At 53.7% G+C, this 18090-nt stretch overlaps 1 protein-coding gene across 2 annotated transcripts in view; it reads right to left on the reverse strand.

Moving 5' to 3' along the window:
- Window positions 1-18090, reverse strand: part of SMC4 (structural maintenance of chromosomes 4) — a 243572-nt gene that overhangs the window by 65063 nt on the left and 160419 nt on the right. For both annotated transcript variants that reach the window (XM_075340669.1, XM_075340670.1), the window contains exons 15-17: window positions 7581-7660; window positions 7330-7482; window positions 6910-7036 (exon numbers count right to left, since the gene is read on the reverse strand). In XM_075340669.1, the coding sequence (XP_075196784.1) occupies window positions 6910-7036; window positions 7330-7482; window positions 7581-7660 (360 nt within the window). The remainder of the gene's footprint in view (window positions 1-6909; window positions 7037-7329; window positions 7483-7580; window positions 7661-18090) is intronic.

Consider the following 18090-nt stretch of genomic DNA (forward strand, 5'->3'; position numbering starts at 1 on the left):
TCCCTGAGCCTTGTGGTGGAGAAAAACCGCTCCCCATCCTGACAGGCTCGCGTCCGTCGTGACCACAGCCCAGGATGGGGGCAGAAAGGATTTTCCTTTCGACAGAGAAGTGGGGAGAAGCCACCACTGAAGAGAGGTCTTGGCTTCCAGAGACAGAGAGACGTTCCTGTCTAAGGACGTCGGCCTCTTGTCCCATTTGCGGAGAATGTCCCATTGGAGTGGACACAGATGAAATTGCGCAATGGAACTGCCTCCATTGCTGCCACCATCTTCCCCAGGAAGTGCATGAGGCGCCTCAAGGGGTGCGACTGGGCCCAAAGAAGGGATTGCACCCCTGTCTGCAGCGACTGCTGTTTGTCCAGCGGCAGCTTGACCATCGCTGAGAGAGTATGAAACTCCATCCCGAGGTACGTCAGTGACTGGGTCGGAGACAATTTTGACTTTGGAAAATTGATGATCCACCCGAACCTCTGGAGTCTCCAGAGCAACGGTCAGACTGTGTTGACAAGCCACCCGTGAGGGTGCCTTGACTAGGAGATCGTCTAGGTAAGGGATCACCGAGTGACCCTGAGAGTGTAGGATCGCTACGACGGATGCCATGACCTTGGTGAAGACCCGTGGGGCTGTCGCCAGGCCGAAAGGCAGTGCCACAAACTGAAGGTGTTCGTCCCCGATGGCGAAACGCAGGAAGCGTTGATGCTCTTGAGCGATCGGCACATTGAGATAGGCATCTTTGATGTCGATTGATGCTAGGAAGTCTCCTTGGGACATCGAAGCGATGACAGATCGGAGGGATTCCATGCGAAACCGCCTGGTTGTCACATGTCTGTTGATCAATTTGAGGTCCAAAACGGGACGGAATGAGCAGTCCTTTTTTGGCACCACGAACAGATTGGAGTAAAAACCGCGACCGCGTTCCTAAAGGGGAACGGGGATCACCACTCCTTCTGTTTTCAGAGTGTCCACCGCCTGAAAAAGCGCAACGGTCCGCTCGGGGGGCGGAGATGTTCTGAAAAAATGAGTCGGAGGACGAGAGCTGAACTCTATCCTGTAACCGTGAGACAGAATGTCCCTCACCCATCGGTCTTGGACATGTGGCCACCAGGCGTCGCAAAAGCGGGAGAGCCTGCCACCGACCGAGGATGCGGTTTGGGGCGGCCGAAAGTCATGAGGAGGCCGCCTTGGAGACGGTGCCTCCGGTGGTCTTTGGAGGACGTGACTTAGACCGCCATGCAGAAGAGTTCCTCTGGCTCTTCTGTGGCCTGTTGGACGAGGAGGGTTGGGATCTGGCTGAGGGCCGAAAGGACCGAAACCTCGCTTGAACTTTCCGTTGCTGAGGTCTGTTTGGTTTGGGTTGGGGTAAGGACGAGTCCTTTCCCTTGGATTGCTTAATAATTTCATCCAATCGCTCGCCAAACAGTCGGTCGCCAGAAAAAGGCAATCCGGTCAAGAACTTTTTGGAAGCAGAGTCTGCCTTCCATTCGCGTAGCCACATGGCCCTGCGGACTGCCACAGAAATGGCGGATGCTACCCCTGTACGGCTAGCCGAGTCCAGGACAGCATTCATGGCGTAGGATGCAAATACTGACGCCTGAGAAGTCAAAGATGTTACTTGTGGCGCAGCGGTACGGGTGACCGCATTAATCTCAGACAGACAAGCTGAGATAGCCTGGAGTGCCCACACAGCTGCAAAGGCTGGGGCAAAAGACGCGCCTATGGCTTCATAGATGGATTTCAGTAGGAGGTCTATCTGCCTGTCCGTGGCATCCTTGAGCGATGCACCGTCAGCCACTGCTACTACGGATCTAGCCGCCAGTCTAGAGACTGGAGGATCCACCTTGGGACACTGAGCCCAACCCTTAACCACGTCAGCGGGGAAGGGGTAACGTGTGTCATTAAGGCGTTTAGTAAAGCGCTTGTCCGGGAAAGCCCTGTGCTTCTGGATACCGTGTTTCCCCGAAAGTAGGACCCCCCCGAAAGTAAGGCAGGGTGGGGGTTTCGGGGGGGTCCGCCAATGTAGGGCACCCCCCGATTGTAAGGCAGGGTAGCGGGGGTGCCCGGGGAATGTAAGGCCGCCTATGGGTGGTGGTCGCGGCGTAATGTATACCTCCTCCGGTGAATGGCCCCCGCAATCTCGCCGGCCTGCGGCGCGTCCCGGGTCAACGCTCTTCCTGCTTGATGCTGATTGGCCGATCAGCCTGTTCGTCACAGGCTCCCTGCTGGCCATCAGCTCGAGCTGTGATTGGCCAGTCAGCCGGCTCGCAGCTGATTGGCCCTCAGCTCGAGCTGCGATTGGCCAGTCAGCCGGCTCGCAGCTGATTGGCCCTCAGCTCGAGCTGCGATTGGCCAGTCAGCCGGCTCGCAGCTGATTGGCCCTCAGCTCGAGCTGCGATTGGCCAGTCAGCCGGCTCGCAGCTGATTGGCCGAAATCAGCCGCGACGTCACCGCCTGCAGGCTCGCTCCGATTTCGGTAAGTTCCGAAACTCTGTGTGTGTGTGTGTGTGTGTGTGTGTGTGTGTGTGTGTACGGTATGTGTATGGGTGCCGTATGGGGCTGTATGTGTCAGTGTGTGTGTGTGTGTGTACGGTACCGGTACGATATGTGTGTGGGTGCCGTGTGGGGCTGTACCGGTACCGTATGTGTCAGTGTGTGTGGTGGCAGAGTGGGGGGCAGAACCACTGTATGGGGAGGCTGCAGGGGGGAGGATGGGGTGGATGCCGGATCTCAAACAATGGGGAGGCTGCAGGGGGGAGGTATGTCATTTTTTTCCAATGTAAGGCCTCCCCCGAAAGTAAGGCAGGGTGGGACTTTTGGGGGTAAATTTAATGTAAGACAGGGCCTTACTTTCGGGGAAACACGGTAGCATCTCTAAAGTTAGAGTGATCGAAGAAAGCACTCCGGGTAAGTTTAGGAAACCTAAACTGGTGTTTCTCCTGTTGTGAAGCCGAATCCTCTGTAGGCGGAGTTGGGGGAGACAGATCTAGCACCTGGTTGATGGACGCTATAAGGTCATTTACTATGGCGTCCCCTTCAGGTGTATCCAGATTGAGAGCAACGTCAGGGTCAGAGTCCTGAGCTGCGACCTCCGCCTCCTCCTCTAGAGAATCCTCAAGCTGAGACCCCGAACTGCATGATGAAGTCGGGGAAGATTCTAAGCGAGCCCGCTTAGCTGGTCTGGGACTGCGGTCCGTGCCGGAGTCCTGCACGTAATCCACACCAGGAACACGCTTAGTCGCAGACCGAGAGGGGCCTGGGGGTGATCCCGCAGTGCCCGGGGCCTGTGTAAGGGCCGGTCTGGACTGCAAAACCTCTAGAAACTTAGCAGACCATTTATCCATAGACTGAGTCATGGAATGAGAAAGCGACTCAGAGTTTGTCGGCTAAAACAGCAAACTCTGTCCCTGCCATCTGGACAGGGGGGGCCGGCGGTTCTACCTGGGCCGAGGGACCCCCTAGTGCCTCAGGCTCCGGCTGAGCGAGTGCCACAGGGGCCGAGCATTGCTCACAGTGAGGGTAGGTGGAACCTGCAGGTAACATAGCCGCACAAGAGGTACAGGTAGCAAAATAACTCTGCCTTGGCCCCCTTGCTCCTTGTGAACGACATGCTGTTGTCTCCCAGGAGCGTGATCACTGAGGGTATATAGCCACAAGTTAACAGTAAAGCTGAACCGGAAAAAGTATACAAATATAATGTATCTATATACAGTTCAGCACCCTAGGGGGACCAGCACCGGTAACCGGTGTGGCTTACCAACCGCTCCAGCGGTGTGTGGCCACCAGATTCCCTGCCTCGGGTCTCCCAGAGCTGCATCCAGAAGTCCTCCACCGGCAGGATGTGTTAAAACATGGCTGTCGGCGTTCACAGGGGAGGAGGGAGCCGTGGGCGTAACTTACAAAAGTGCGGGAATCTGGTGCCCCATAGGGATTAGTGAGGGGGGAGGAGGACAGCTATGTGTGCTCCAGCCCTCACTGTCGGCGTCAGACCGACCGTCCCGCCCTTGCCCCTGACTGGCAGGCCCGGGGGCGGGAGTTTAATGTACTAGGCCGCAAAAGCCGGGGACTAAAGTAAAAACCGCGGCCGGCAAGCAGGCACGGTCGGCGCGGTAGTCCCGGACAAAAAAACAACACTGCAGGCGCTGCAGCGTCTGAGGCCCAGGTGCTCCATGCACCGTCCCAAAGGGGACACAGAGTACCTGTAGTTGCAGGGCCTTGTCCCTGACGATACTCAGTCTCCTTTCCGGCAGATACCACCAGGGGCTGCGGAGGGAGCCCGGTCCCAGTGCCTGGATGACCGGTTAGGATCCCACTTCACCCAGAGCCCCTAAGGGATGAGGAAGGAAAACGGCATGTGGCTCCTGCCTTTGTACCCGCAATGGGTACCTCAACCTTAACAACACCGCCGACTCAGTGGGGTGAGAAGGGAGCATGCCGGGGGCCCATAGGGGCCCTCTTTTCTTCCATCCGAAATAGTCAGCAGCTGCTGCTGACTAAAATGTGGAGCATTGTGTGCATGTGTGCCTCCTTCAACACAAAGCATGAAAACTGATGGGCCCGTGATGCACGGGAGGGTGTATAGGCAGAGGGGAGGGGTTACACTTTTGAGTGTAATACTTTGTGTGGCCTCCGGAGGCAGAAGCTAAACACCCAATTGTCTGGGTCTCCCAATGGAGCGACAAAGAAAATATGTTTAAAAAAAAAAAAAAGTTTGCCTTCATTGCCATTTTTGTTTTCATTATTCAGGGTGTGGGGCTGCAGGATGGCTTGTTTCTTGCATCCTGAGCAGACATTTTTACTGATACCATATAGGGGTATATGCAAAATTCTTCATTGCTTCTTATTGCAATGTTGCAAACGCCATAAAACAAAAAAACCACAAAAAAAAAAACACAAAACAGGTTAACAGCTGCGGATGGAGGTCCACTGCACCCGCAGCTGTTCAAAGCACATCATGGCTGATTAAATCAGTCATGTGCCAGAAAAGATACAGGTTCGGTGTGCAAGGCCGCATCAATAGGCACGGACACGACATATGACAAACATACATATCTTATTTAGAGAAAGGCATAAATGTCTGGAGAGCTTACACTAAAGCAGCAGCTACAGGGTGAAACGAGTTATATTCTCCCTGCAGCCACTTGCTTCCAGTCAGTGCAAGCTGTAAGTTACTGCTTTTTACAGTGTGCATGCTGTAATTCGTTCCTGATAAATTGACAGTCTGCTCTGCAAACATGCTGTCAATGTGCTGGGGAGGGATTACAAAGACAGTCACGGTATAGTGAGTGGGGACTACGGCTTTATTTTCTCCCTGCTCCAGTGAGTGCCAGATATGATTTATACACTCTCTGCAGACTGCCATTATATACATTTGCATTTACCGTATTTTTCGGATTCTAAGACGCACTTTTTTTCCGACAAATGTTGGGGGACAGTGGGGGGTGCGTCTTAATAGTCTGAATGTAGGGCTGCAGGGAATGAGGGTGCTGCGGTGCAGCGGGTCATCGACGGCACGAGCAGGCTGTAGCAGCGCCTGCCGTGACCACGTGGACCTGCTCATTTAATATGCACGCCCATCCTCCCGCCCATCTCTCAGCGCTGAAGCCGGCGCTGACAGGTAGGCGGGATGATGGGCGAGGAATAAACAGCCGGCCCACGTGATCACCCATGGCAACTACAGCCTAGAGTGATCATGCGTGGCTGTATTCACTGCTCCCCGCGCATCATCATCAGCGCGGGGGGCAGTGAATCAGTACACTCACCGGCCACGATCCCTGCAGCACCGCAATGTCCTCCTGTCTATGCCGGCGACGGCTGTGTGGTGACTAGCGTTGCGCACAGCGATGACATCATCACTGTGCGCACGTGTCCACACGCAGCCGTGACCAGCACAGACAGGACATCACGATGCTGCAGGGATCGTGGCGGGCTCCACACAGGTCAGCGGCGCTGCTGCTGACACAGACAGAGGAGGCGCGTTGCTGCAGGGAGTGAGGTAAGGTGAGTATGAACGTTTATTATTTTATGTGCCACAGGATGCAGGCCATATACCAGGATGGGGGCATATGAGCAGGATGGGGGTATAAAGCAAGATGTGGGCTATACCAGGATGAGGAACATATACTGTATATACAAGGCAGGAGGATCACTACCAGGATGGGGTACCTTAGCAGAAAATTTGGGGACATAACCCCCATAGCCATGTCAGCAGCAGATCCTCGCCCCGTAACAGTGTGTCATGGCCACATTTTTGCTTAAGATTTTATTTTCCTATTTTCCTCCTCTAAAACCAGAGTGCGTCTTATGGTCTGATGCGTCTTATAGGCCGAAAAATACGGTAGGTAGCTTTTTTTCTTTTTAATATATACAGTGGACAGGTTCTATTTGAAAGGAATCAGTCAGCAGGTTTTTGCTATATATTCTGAAGACCCCATGCTGTAAGGGTTAAAATATAGAATTCAGGTATGTGTCTTATTGCACTGTGTTTACGTGCCAATGTTTGTTTAGCAGCAGTAACTTGTCATTGTTGGGACTAGCTGGCACACGTGAACTTGTCCGTCTCAACCCCATGCTGTGATTAGCAGCTCACTGTCTATAGACATTGTACATAGAGAGCCTGGAGTGGGCAGCTTTCTGAGCCCTTCTGCATTGCTAAATCTAAAAACTTTAAATTGTCAGAACTGCTGCACCCAGTAATCTACATGATACATTGTTGGATTAAGGGCATCTTTGCCTAAGTCATGCAGCTCCCCGATGAGCTAGAAAAACCAACTGACAGAGTCCCTTTAAAAATATATCCATCTCCTGCATTTACATACACATTTACACACACACACACACACACATTTATAAAACAGATGCAAACTACATAGAATTTTAGACTCTTGATATACTAGCATCACAATGTGCACATACCTTTTTGAAAGGTTTCCAATGCTTTTTCCATTTGACTCTGCTGCTTTTTATCTGGAGCAGCAGCAGTTACATTGCCCTCAAGCTCCTGGACTTGTGCTTTCAGGTGTATTTCTTGTTCAGAAAGACTCTGAAATGTAACAGTGATGGTAGACTTTGTAGATTATGTTGTTATATCAATTACTAATATAATGGCAATATATTCAACTAATCTGTACACAAACACATACAGGCATAAGACACCTGGCACAATTTCATAGAAACCCAACAAACAAGGTACTCATGCATTCACAGGGCGAACAATCAATATGCCTCCAGATTTAAATGCAGTATCTCAGCTGTGACTGCCAAACCAACACACTGCCTCAATCACATGGTGGAGAAAAAAAAAAAATAAAAAAGCAGCTACTTTTCCATATTTACCTGTAGATTGGCAGTATATTTCTCAAATGTATTTCTCATCTCTTTAGTTGCCTGACGCAGTTTAGCCAGATCTTGCTCAAGATGTACCTTGCGATCTTGTAGAGCTGTAGCTTTCTCCGTGTCAGATTTAAGTTTAGCCTCCATCTTTTGAAACTAAACACACACACACACACACATTTTTTCTAATATATTCTATGTTCTAATAACTATAGATCACAAAATAGAAAAATCTGGATACCAAAAATTCTAACCTGTTCCTCAGAAAATTCCACAACAACGGAATTTCCCATTCTGCCCTTCATCACCTTGCCACCACCGCCAGTCATTGTACCTGAGAAATAGTCAGAAAATCCATCTTTTAGCCATGCGTTTAAAAGATCAAGGATTGTTAAAGGGGTTTTCCCCACGAATAAAGTTATTTTTAATCAATAGATCTTGGAATAGAAGGGAATTTTGTTTACTTATCGTAAATTCCTTTTCTTCTAGCTCCTATTGGGAGACCCAGACAATTGGGTGTATAGCTTCTGCCTCCGGAGGCCACACAAAGTATTACACTTTAAAAAGTGTAACCCCTCCCCTCTGCTATACACCCTCCCGTGCATCACGGACTCATCAGTTTTGGTGCCAAAGCAGGAAGGAGGAAACTTATAAATTGGTCTAAGGTAAATTCAATCCGAAGGATGTTCGGAGAACTGAAACCATGAACCACAAGAACAATTCAACATGAACAACATGTGTACACAAAGAACAACAGCCCGAAGGAAACAGGGGCGGGTGCTGGGTCTCCCAATAGGAGCTAGAAGAAAAGGAATTTACGGTAAGTAAACAAAATTCCCTTCTTTGTCGCTCCATTGGGAGACCCAGACAATTGGGATGTCCAAAAGCAATCCCTGGGTGGGTAAAAGAATACCTCGATAAAAAGAGCCAAAAACGGCCCCCTCTTATAGGTGGGCAACTGCCGCCTGAAGGAGTCGCCTACCTAGGCTGGCATCTGCCGAAGCAGAGGCATGTACCTGATAGTGTTTCGTGAAAGTGTGCAGACTGGACCAGGTAGCCGCCTGACACACCTGCTGAGCCGTAGCCTGGTGCCGCAAAGCCCAGGACGCACCCACGGCTCTGGTAGAATGGGCCTTCAGCCCTGAAGGAACCGGAAGCCCAGAAGAACGGTAGGCTTCAAGAATTGGTTCCTTGATCCACCGAGCCAAGGTTGACTTGGAAGCCTGCAACCCTTTACGCTGGCCAGCGACAAGGACAAAGAGCGCATCCGAGCGGCGCAGGGGCGCCGTACGAGAAATGTAGAGTCTGAGTGCTCTCACCAGATCTAACAAGTGCAAATCCTTTTCACATTGGTGAACTGGATGAGGACAAAAAGAAGGTAAGGAGATATCCTGATTGAGATGAAAAGGGGATACCACCTTAGGGAGAAATTCCGGAACCGGACGCAGAACCACCTTGTCCTGGTGAAACACCAGGAAGGGGGCTTTGCATGACAGCGCTGCTAGCTCAGACACTCTCCGAAGTGATGTGACTGCCACTAGGAAGACCACTTTCTGCGAAAGGCGTGAAAGAGAAATATCCCTCATTGGCTCGAAAGGTGGTTTCTGAAGAGCCGTTAGCACCCTGTTCAGATCCCAGGGTTCTAGCGGACGCTTGTAAGGAGGGACTATGTGGCAAACCCCCTGCAGGAACGTGCGTACCTGTGGAAGCCTGGCTAGGCGCTTTTGAAAAAACACAGAGAGCGCCGAGACTTGTCCCTTAAGGGAGCCGAGAGACAAACCCTTTTCCATTCCGGATTGAAGGAAGGACAGAAAAGTGGGCAAGGCAAATGGTCAGGGAGTAAAACTCTGATCAGAGCACTAGGATAAGAAGATCCTCCACGTCCTGTGGTAGATCTTGGCGGACGTTGGTTTCCTGGCCTGTCTCATAGTGGCAATGACCTCTTGAGATAACCCTGAAGACGCTAGGATCCAGGACTCAATGGCCACACAGTCAGGTTGAGGGCCGCAGAATTCAGATGGAAAAATGGCCCTTGAGACAGCAAGTCTGGTCGGTCTGGTAGTGCCCACGGTTGGCCCACCGTGAGATGCCACAGATCCGGGTACCACGACCTCCTCGGCCAGTCTGGAGCGACGAGGATGGCGCGGCGGCAGTCGGACCTGATCTTGCGTAACATTCTGGGCAGCAGTGCCAGAGGAGGAAATACATAAGGCAGTTGAAACTGCGACCAATCCTGAACTAATGCGTCTGCCGCCAGAGCTCTGTGATCTTGAGAACGTGCCATGAATGCCGGGACCTTGTTGTTGTGCCGGGACGCCATTAGGTCGACGTCCGGCTTCCCCCAGCGGCAACAGATCTCTTGAAACACGTCCGGGTGAAGAGACCATTCCCCTGCGTCCATGCCCTGGCGACTGAGAAAGTCTGCTTCCCAGTTTTCTACGCCCGGGATGTGAACTGCGGAGATTGTGGAGGCTGTGGCTTCCACCCACAGCAGAATCCGCCGGACTTCCTGGAAGGCTTGCCGACTGCGTGTGCCGCCTTGGTGGTTGATGTATGCCACCGCCGTGGCGTTGTCCGACTGTATTCGGATCTGCCTGCCTTCCAGCCACGGCTGGAACGCCTTTAGGGCTAGATACACTGCCCTTATCTCCAGAACATTGATCTGAAGGGAGGACTCTGGCTGAGTCCAGGTACCCTGAGCCCTGTGGTGGAGAAAGACCGCTCCCCACCCTGACAGACTCGCGTCCGTCGTGACCACCGCCCAGGATGGGGGCAGGAAGGATTTCCCCTTCGACAACGAAGTGGGAAGAAGCCACCACTGAAGGGAGGCCTTGGCTGCCCGAGAAAGGGAGACGTTCCTGTCGAGGGACGTCGACTTCCTGTCCCATTTGCGGAGAATGTCCCATTGAAGTGGACGCAGATGAAACTGCGCAAAAGGAACTGCCTCCATTGCTGCCACAATCTTCCCTAGGAAGTGCATGAGGCGCCTCAAGGGGTGCGACTGGGCTCGAAGGAGAGATTGCACCCCTGTCTGTAGTGAACGCTGTTTGTCCAGCGGAAGCTTCACTATCGCTGAGAGAGTATGAAACTCCATGCCGAGATATGTCAGTGATTGGGCCGGTGTCAGTTTTGACTTTGGGAAATTGATGATCCACCCGAATCTCTGGAGAGTCTCCAGAGCAATATTCAGGCTGTGTTGGCATGCCACCTGAGAGGGGGCCTTGACAAGCAGATCGTCTAAGTAAGGGATCACCGAGTGTCCCTGAGAGTGTAGGACTGCTACCACTGTTGCCATGACCTTGGTGAAGACCCGTGGGGCTGTCGCCAGGCCGAAAGGCAGTGCCACGAACTGAAGGTGTTCGTCCCCGATGGCGAAACGCAGGAAGCGCTGATGCTTTGGTGCAATCGGCACGTGGAGATAAGCATCCCTGATGTCGATTGATGCTAGGAAGTCTCCTTGGGACATTGAGGCGATGACGGAGCGGAGAGATTCCATCCGGAACCGCCTGGTTTTCACGTGTCTGTTGAGCAGTTTTAGGTCCAGAACGGGACGGAAAGATCCGTCCTTTTTTGGCACCACAAACAAGTTGGAGTAAAAACCGTGGCCCCGTTGCTGAAGGGGAACAGGGATCACCACTCCTTCTGCCTTCAGAGTGCTCACCGCCTGAAGAAGAGCATCGGCTCGCTCGGGGGGAGGAGATGTTCTGAAGAAAAGAGTCAGAGGACGAGAGCTGAACTCTATCCTGTAACCGTGAGACAAAATGTCTCGCACCCATCGGTCTTGGACATGTGGCAACCAGGCGTCGCAAAAGCGGGAGAGCCTGCCACCGACCGAGGATGCGGTTTGAGGAGGCCGAAAGTCATGAGGAGGCCGCTTTGGGAGCGGTTCCTCCGGCGTTCTTCTTAGGACGTGACTTAGACCGCCATGAATCGGAGTTCCTCTGACCCTTCTGTGGCCTGTTGGATGAGGAGAATTGAGACCTGCCCGCGGGCCGAAAGGACCGAAACCTCGATTGTACCTTCCGTTGTTGAGGTCTGTTTTGTTTGGACTGGGGTAAGGATGAGTCCTTTCCCTTGGATTGTTTAATGATTTCATCCAATCGCTCGCCAAACAGGTGGTCGCCAGAAAATAGCAACCCGGTTAAGAACTTTTTGGAAGCAGAGTCTGCCTTCCATTCACGTAGCCACATGGCCCTGCGGACTGCCACCGAATTGGCGGATGCTACCGCCGTACGGCTCGCAGAGTCCAGGACAGCATTCATGGCGTAGGACGCAAACGCGGACGCCTGAGATGTTAAGGACACAACCTGCGGAGTAGAGGCACGTGTGACTGCATTAATCTCAGACTGACAAGCTGAGATAGCTTGGAGTGCCCATACGGCTGCGAATGCCGGAGCAAAGGACGCGCCGATAGCTTCATAGATGGATTTCAACAGGAGCTCTATCTGCCTGTCAGTGGCATCCTTGAGTGATGCACCATCTGCCACTGCAACTATGGATCTAGCCGCCAGTCTAGAGACTGGAGGGTCCACCTTGGGACACTGAGCCCAACCCTTGACTACGGAAGAGATAGCGTGTGTCCTTAAGGCGCTTAGTAAAGCGCTTATCTGGAAAAGCTCGGTGTTTCTGGACTGTATCTCTGAAGTCGGAGTGATCCAGAAACGCACTCATTGTACGTTTGGGAAACCTAAAATGGAATTTCTCCTGCTGAGAAGCTGACTCCTCAATCGGAGGAGCTGGGGGAGAAAGATCCAACACCTGATTGATGGACGCTATAAGGTCATTTACTATGGCGTCCCCTTCAGGTGTATCCAGGTTGAGAGCGGCGTCAGGATCAGAGTCCTGATCTGCCACCTCCGCTTCATCCTCTAGAGAGTCCTCCTGCTGAGACCCTGAGCAGTGTGATTAAGTCGAGGGAAGCTTCCAGCGAGCCCGCTTAGGCGGTCTGGGACTGCGGTCCGTGTTGGAGACCTCACCGTGGGACCTATGAGTCGCCCCAGGAGCACTTTGCTGCTCCAACCGAGGGGGGCCTGGGGTCAATGATTCAACAGTGCCCGGGGCCTGTGTTACCGGTCTGGACTGCAAGGCTTCTAGTATCTTAGCAGACCATTTATCCATAGACTCAGAAAGTTTGTCAGCGAATACTGCAAACTCCGTCCCTGTCACCTGGACAGTGGCAGCAGGTGGTTCCACCTGGGCCACCAGTGGCAGAGGCTCCGGCTGAGTGAGTGTCACAGGGGCCGAGCATTGCACACAATGAGGGTAGGTGGAACCTGCAGGTAGCATAGCCGCACATGAGGTACAGGTTGCAAAGTAAGCCTGTGCCTTGGCACCCTTGCTTTTTGCGGACGACATGCTGTTGTCTCCTCTGAGTGCAATCAGAGAGGGTATATAGCCAAAAACAAGCAGTGCGGCCGTACAGAGTAAATGTATAGAATATAAGCATATAAATATACACTTCGGCACCCAGGGGGGCCAGCACCTAGTAACAGGTGCGGCTTACCGACCGCCCGCAGCGGTTGTGTGACCACCAGATTCCCTGCCTGGGCCTCCCAGAGCTGTGTTGTCTCTCCTCTCCAGCGTCAGAAGTGCTGATAGGAATGGCTGCCAGCGTTCTGAGGGGAGGAGGGGGCCGTGGGCGTGCCTTAGAAAGTGCGGGAATCTGGTGCCCCACGGTGCTCAGTGAGGGGGGAGGAGGATACTAAGTATGCTCCAGCCCTAAGCGCTGACGTCCAGTGCAGCGTCCCGCCCTTCCCCTGACTGGCAGGCCCGGGGGCGGGAGTATGCGGTACTAGGCCGCAAAAGCCGGGGAGTAAAGTTATAAGCGCGGCCGGCAAACAAGCGCGGTCAGCGCGGTAGTCCCGGCGCACTAACACACCCAGCAGCTGCTGCAGCGTGCATAACACAGGCGCTCTATGCGCCGTCCCCAAGGGGACACAGAGTACCTCAGAGTAGCAGGGCCTGTCCCTGACGATACCCGGCTCCTGTCCGTCAGATTCCCCCAGGGGCTGCGGAGGGAGCACGGTCCCAGTGCCTGGAGACCGGTTAGGATCCCACTTCGCCCAGAGCCCCTAAGGGATGGGGAAGGAAAACAGCATGTGGCTCCTGCCTATGTACCCGCAATGGGTACCTCAACCTTAACAGCACCGCCGACCAGAGTGGGGTGAGAAGGGAGCATGCCGGGGGCCCTGTTATGGGCCCTCTTTTCTTCCATCCGATATAGTCATCAGCTGCTGCTGACTAAATTGTGGAGATTGCGTGCATGTGTGCCTCCTTCGCACAAAGCATAAAAACTGAGGAGCCCGTGATGCACGGGGGGGGGTGTATAGGCAGAAGGGGAGGGGTTTACACTTTTTAAAGTGTAATACTTTGTGTGGCCTCCGGAGGCAGAAGCTATACACCCAATTGTCTGGGTCTCCCAATGGAGCGACAAAGAAAAGGAATTTACGGTAAGTAAACAAAATTCCCTTCTTTGTCGCTCTATTGGGAGACCCAGACAATTGGGATGTCCAAAAGCAATCCCTGGGTGGGTAAAAGAATACCTCGATAAAAAGAGCCGAAAACGGCCCCCTCTTATAGGTGGGCAACTGCCGCCTGAAGGAGTCGCCTACCTAGGCTAGCATCTGCCGAAGCAGAGGCATGTACCTGATAGTGTTTCGTGAAAGTGTGCAGACTCGACCAGGTAGCCGCCTGACACACCTGCTGAGCCGTAGCCTGTTGTCGCAATGCCCAGAAAGCATCTACGGCTCTGGTAGAATGGGCTTACAGCCCTGCAGGAATTGGAAGCCCACAAGAACGGTAGGCTTCAAGAATCGGTTCCTTGATCCACCGAGCCAAGGTTGACTTGAAAACCTGAAATCCCTTACTCTGGCCCGCGACAAGGACAAAGAGCGCATCAGACCGGTGCCGGGGCGCCGTGCGAGAAATGTAGAGCCGGAGTGCTCTCACCAGATCTAATAAATGCAAATGATTTTCACATTGGTGAACTGGATGAGGGCCCAAAGAGGGTAAGAAGATATCCTGCTTGAGATGAAACGGGGATACCTTAGTGAGAAAGTCCGGGACCTGACGCAGAACCCCTTATCCTGGTGAAACACCAGGAAGGGGGCTCTGCATGATAGGAGAGTGTCTGAGCTAGCAGCGCTGAGTGATGTGACTGCCACTAGGAAGGCCACCTTCTGCGAAGGGCGAGATAGAGAGACCTCCCGCATCGGCTTGAAAGATGGCTTCTGAAGAGTCGTCAGCACCCTGTTAAGATCCCAGGGTGCGAACGGATGCTCGTAATATGGGACTATGTGGTCAACCCCCCTGCAGGAACGTGCGGACCTGCGGAAGCCTGGCTAGACGCTTTTGAAAAAACACGGAAAGCGCCGATACTTGTCCCTTGAGAGAGCCGAGACAAGCCCTTGTCCATTCCGGATTGAAGTGAAAAAAGAAGGAAAAGTGGACAAGGCAAACGGCCAGGGAGTAAAACCCTGATCAGCGCACCAGGATAAGAAGATCCTCCAAGTCCTGGGCTAAATCTCGGCGGACGTTGGTTTCCTTGGCTGTCTCATGGTGGCGATGACATCTTGAGATAACCCTGATGACGCTAGGGGCCAGGGCTCAATGGCCACACCATCAGGATGAGGGCCGCAGAATTCAGATGGAAAAAAGGCCCTTGAGACAGCAAGTCTGGTCGGTCTGGGAGTGCCCACGGTTGACCCACCGTGAGGTGCCACAGATCCGGGTACCACGATCTCCTCGGCTAGTCTGGAGCGACGAGGATGGTGCGGCGGCAGTCTGACCTGATCTTGCGTAACCCTCTGGGCAGTAGAGCCAGAGGAGGAAATACATAAGTCGAAACTGCGACCAGTCCTGAACTAACGTGTCTGCCGCCAGAGCTCTGTGATCCTTGGACCGAGCCATGAATGCCGGGACTTTGTTGTTGTGCCGAGACGCCTTTAGATCGACGTCCGGTGTTCCCCAGCGGCAACAGATCTCTAGAAACACGTCCGGGTGAAGAGACCATTCCCCTGCTTCCATGCCCTGGCGACTGAGAAAATCTGCTTCTCAGTTTTCTACGCCCGGGATGTGAACTGCGGAGATGGTGGAGGCTGTGGCTTCCGCCCACAGCAGAGTCTGCCGAACTTCTCGGAAGGCTTTACGACTGCGTGTGCCGCCGTGGCGTTGTCCGACTGAATTCGGATCTGCCTGCCTTCCAGCCACCGCTGGAACGCCTTTAGGGCCAGAGACACTGCCCTTATCTCCAGAACATTGATCTGAAGGGAGGACTCTGTCGGAGTCCGGGTTCCCTGAGTCCTGTGGCGGAGGAAGACCGCTCCCCACCCTGACAGACTCGCGTCCGTCGTGACCACAGCCCCGGCTGGGGCCGGAAAGATTTGCAAGGGAAATAGAGGCGTTCTTGTTTAGGGACGTCGACCTCCTGTCCCATTTGCGGTGTCCAATAGAAGCGGACGCCGACGAATCTGCGCAAGGGAACTGCCTCCATTGCTGCCACCATGTTCCTTAGGAAGTGTATGAGGCGCCTTAAGGGGTGTGACTGGGTCCGAAGGAGAGAGTGCACCCCTGTCTGTAGTGAGCGCTGTTTATGCAGCGGAAGCTTCACTATCGCTGAGAGAGTATGAAACTCCATCCCGAGGCATGAGAGTGTAGGACCGGCACCACTGTTGCCATGACTTTGGTGAAGACTCGACCTGATGGCGAAACGCAGGAAGCGTTGATGCTCTGGTGCAATCGGCACATGGAGATAAGCATCCCTGATGTCGATTGATGCTAGGAAGTCTCCTTGGGCCATCGGGGCGATGACAAAGCGGAGAGATTCCATCCGGAGCAGTCAGGTTCTCTGTCTGTTGAGCAGTGTGAAGTCCAGAACGGGGCGGAGTGATCCGTCCTATCTTGGTACCACGAACAAGCTGGAGTAAAAAACGCGACTACGTTCTTGAAGGGGAACGGGGATCGCAACTCCTCCTGCCGTCAGAGTGTTCACCGCCTGAAAACGTGCATCGGCTCGCTCGGGGGGCGGAGATGCTCTGAAGAAACGAGTCGGAGGACGAGAACTGAGCTCTATCCTGTAACCGTAAGACAGAATGTCTCATCCATCGGTCTTGGACATGTGGGGACCGCTCCCCTGACCTGGACCGCCATGCAGAAGAGGTTCTCTGGCTCTTCTGTGGCCCGTTGGACGATGAGGATTGGGACCTAGCTGAGGGTGCTGAGGTCTCTTTGGTTTGGGCTGGGTAAGCACGAGTCCTTTCCCTTGGACTGCTCAATCGTTTCATCCAATTGTTCGCCAAACAATCGGTCGCCAGAAAAAAGCAAACCGGACAAGAGCTTCTTGGAAGCAGAATCTGCCTTCCATTCGCGTAGCCACATGGCCCTGCGGACTGCCACCGGAGTGGCGGATGCTACCGCTGTACGGCTAGCCGAGTCCAGGACAGCATGCACGGCGGAGGATGAAAATACCGACGCCTGAGACGTCAAAGACGCTAATTGCGGAGCAGAGTATGACCGCATTAATCTCAGACAGAGCAGCTGAGATAGCCTGGAGTGCCCACACTGCTGCAAAGGCTGGGGCAACGGACGCGCCTATGGCTTCATAGATGGATCTCATTAGGAGCTCTGCCTGTCCGTGGCATTCTTGAGCGTTGAACCGTCAGCCACTGCTACTACTGATCTAGCCGCCAGTCAAGAGACTGGAGGGGCACCTTGGGACACTGAGCCCAACCCTTAACAACGTCAGAGGGGAAGGGACAACGTGTGTTATAAGGCGTTTAGTAAAAACGCTTGTCCGGGAAAGCCCTGTGCTTCTGGACAGCATCTCTGAAGCCTTGAGAGCCACGTCCGGACAGAGTCCTGGGTTGCGACCTCCGCCTCATCCTCTATAGAGTCCTCAAGCTGAGACCCTTGATGAAGTCGGGGAAGATTCTAAGCAAGGCCGCTTAGCCGGTCTGGGACTGCGGTTCGTGCCGGAGTCCACCACGTAATAACTAGAGGCCACCCCAGGAGCACGCTTCGTCGCAGACCGAGAGAGGTCTGGGGGCGATCCCGCAGTGCCCGGTGCCTGTGTAAGGGGCCGGTCTGGACTGCAAGCTTCTAGTATCTTAGCAGACCATTTGTCCATAGCCTGAGCCATGGATAGTGAAAATGACTCCGAGAGTTTCAAAAGCTGCAACTCTGTCCCTGCCGCCTGGACAGGGGACGCCGGCGGAGCTCAACCAGTGCCCCCGGCTCCGGCTGAGCGAGTGCCACATGGCCCGAGCAATGCTCACAGTGATCACTGAGGGATACATATGTACAGCCGAACTGTGAAAATGCATACAAACATTATATATCTATATATACAGTTCAGTACTCTAGGGGGCCCAGCACCGAGAAGAAGCCCCCTGGCGTACCGACCGCTCAAGCAGTGTGTGCTGCTTAAAAACATGGCTGTCGGCGTTTACAGTGGAGGGGGGAGCCGTGGGCGTAACCCCAAAAGTGCAGGAATCTGGTGCCCCGAGTGAAACGTGAGGGGGGCGGAGGACAGCCGAGTGTGCTCCAGCCCTCACTCTCGGCCTCAGACTGGCCGTCCCGCCCTTCCCCCTGACTGGCAGGGCCGGGGGCGGGAGTTTAAGGCGCTAGGCCGCAAAAGCCGGGGGCTAGAGTTAAAAACCGCGGCCAGCCAGCAGGCGCGGTCGGCGCGGTAGTCTGTACTAACCCCGCAGGCGCTGCCAAGTCTGAGGCCAAGGTGCTCCATGCACCGTCCCCAAGGGGACACTGAGT

The sequence above is a fragment of the Anomaloglossus baeobatrachus genome, chromosome 3, assembly GCF_048569485.1.
Source record: "Anomaloglossus baeobatrachus isolate aAnoBae1 chromosome 3, aAnoBae1.hap1, whole genome shotgun sequence".
Taxonomy (NCBI): domain Eukaryota; kingdom Metazoa; phylum Chordata; class Amphibia; order Anura; family Aromobatidae; genus Anomaloglossus; species Anomaloglossus baeobatrachus.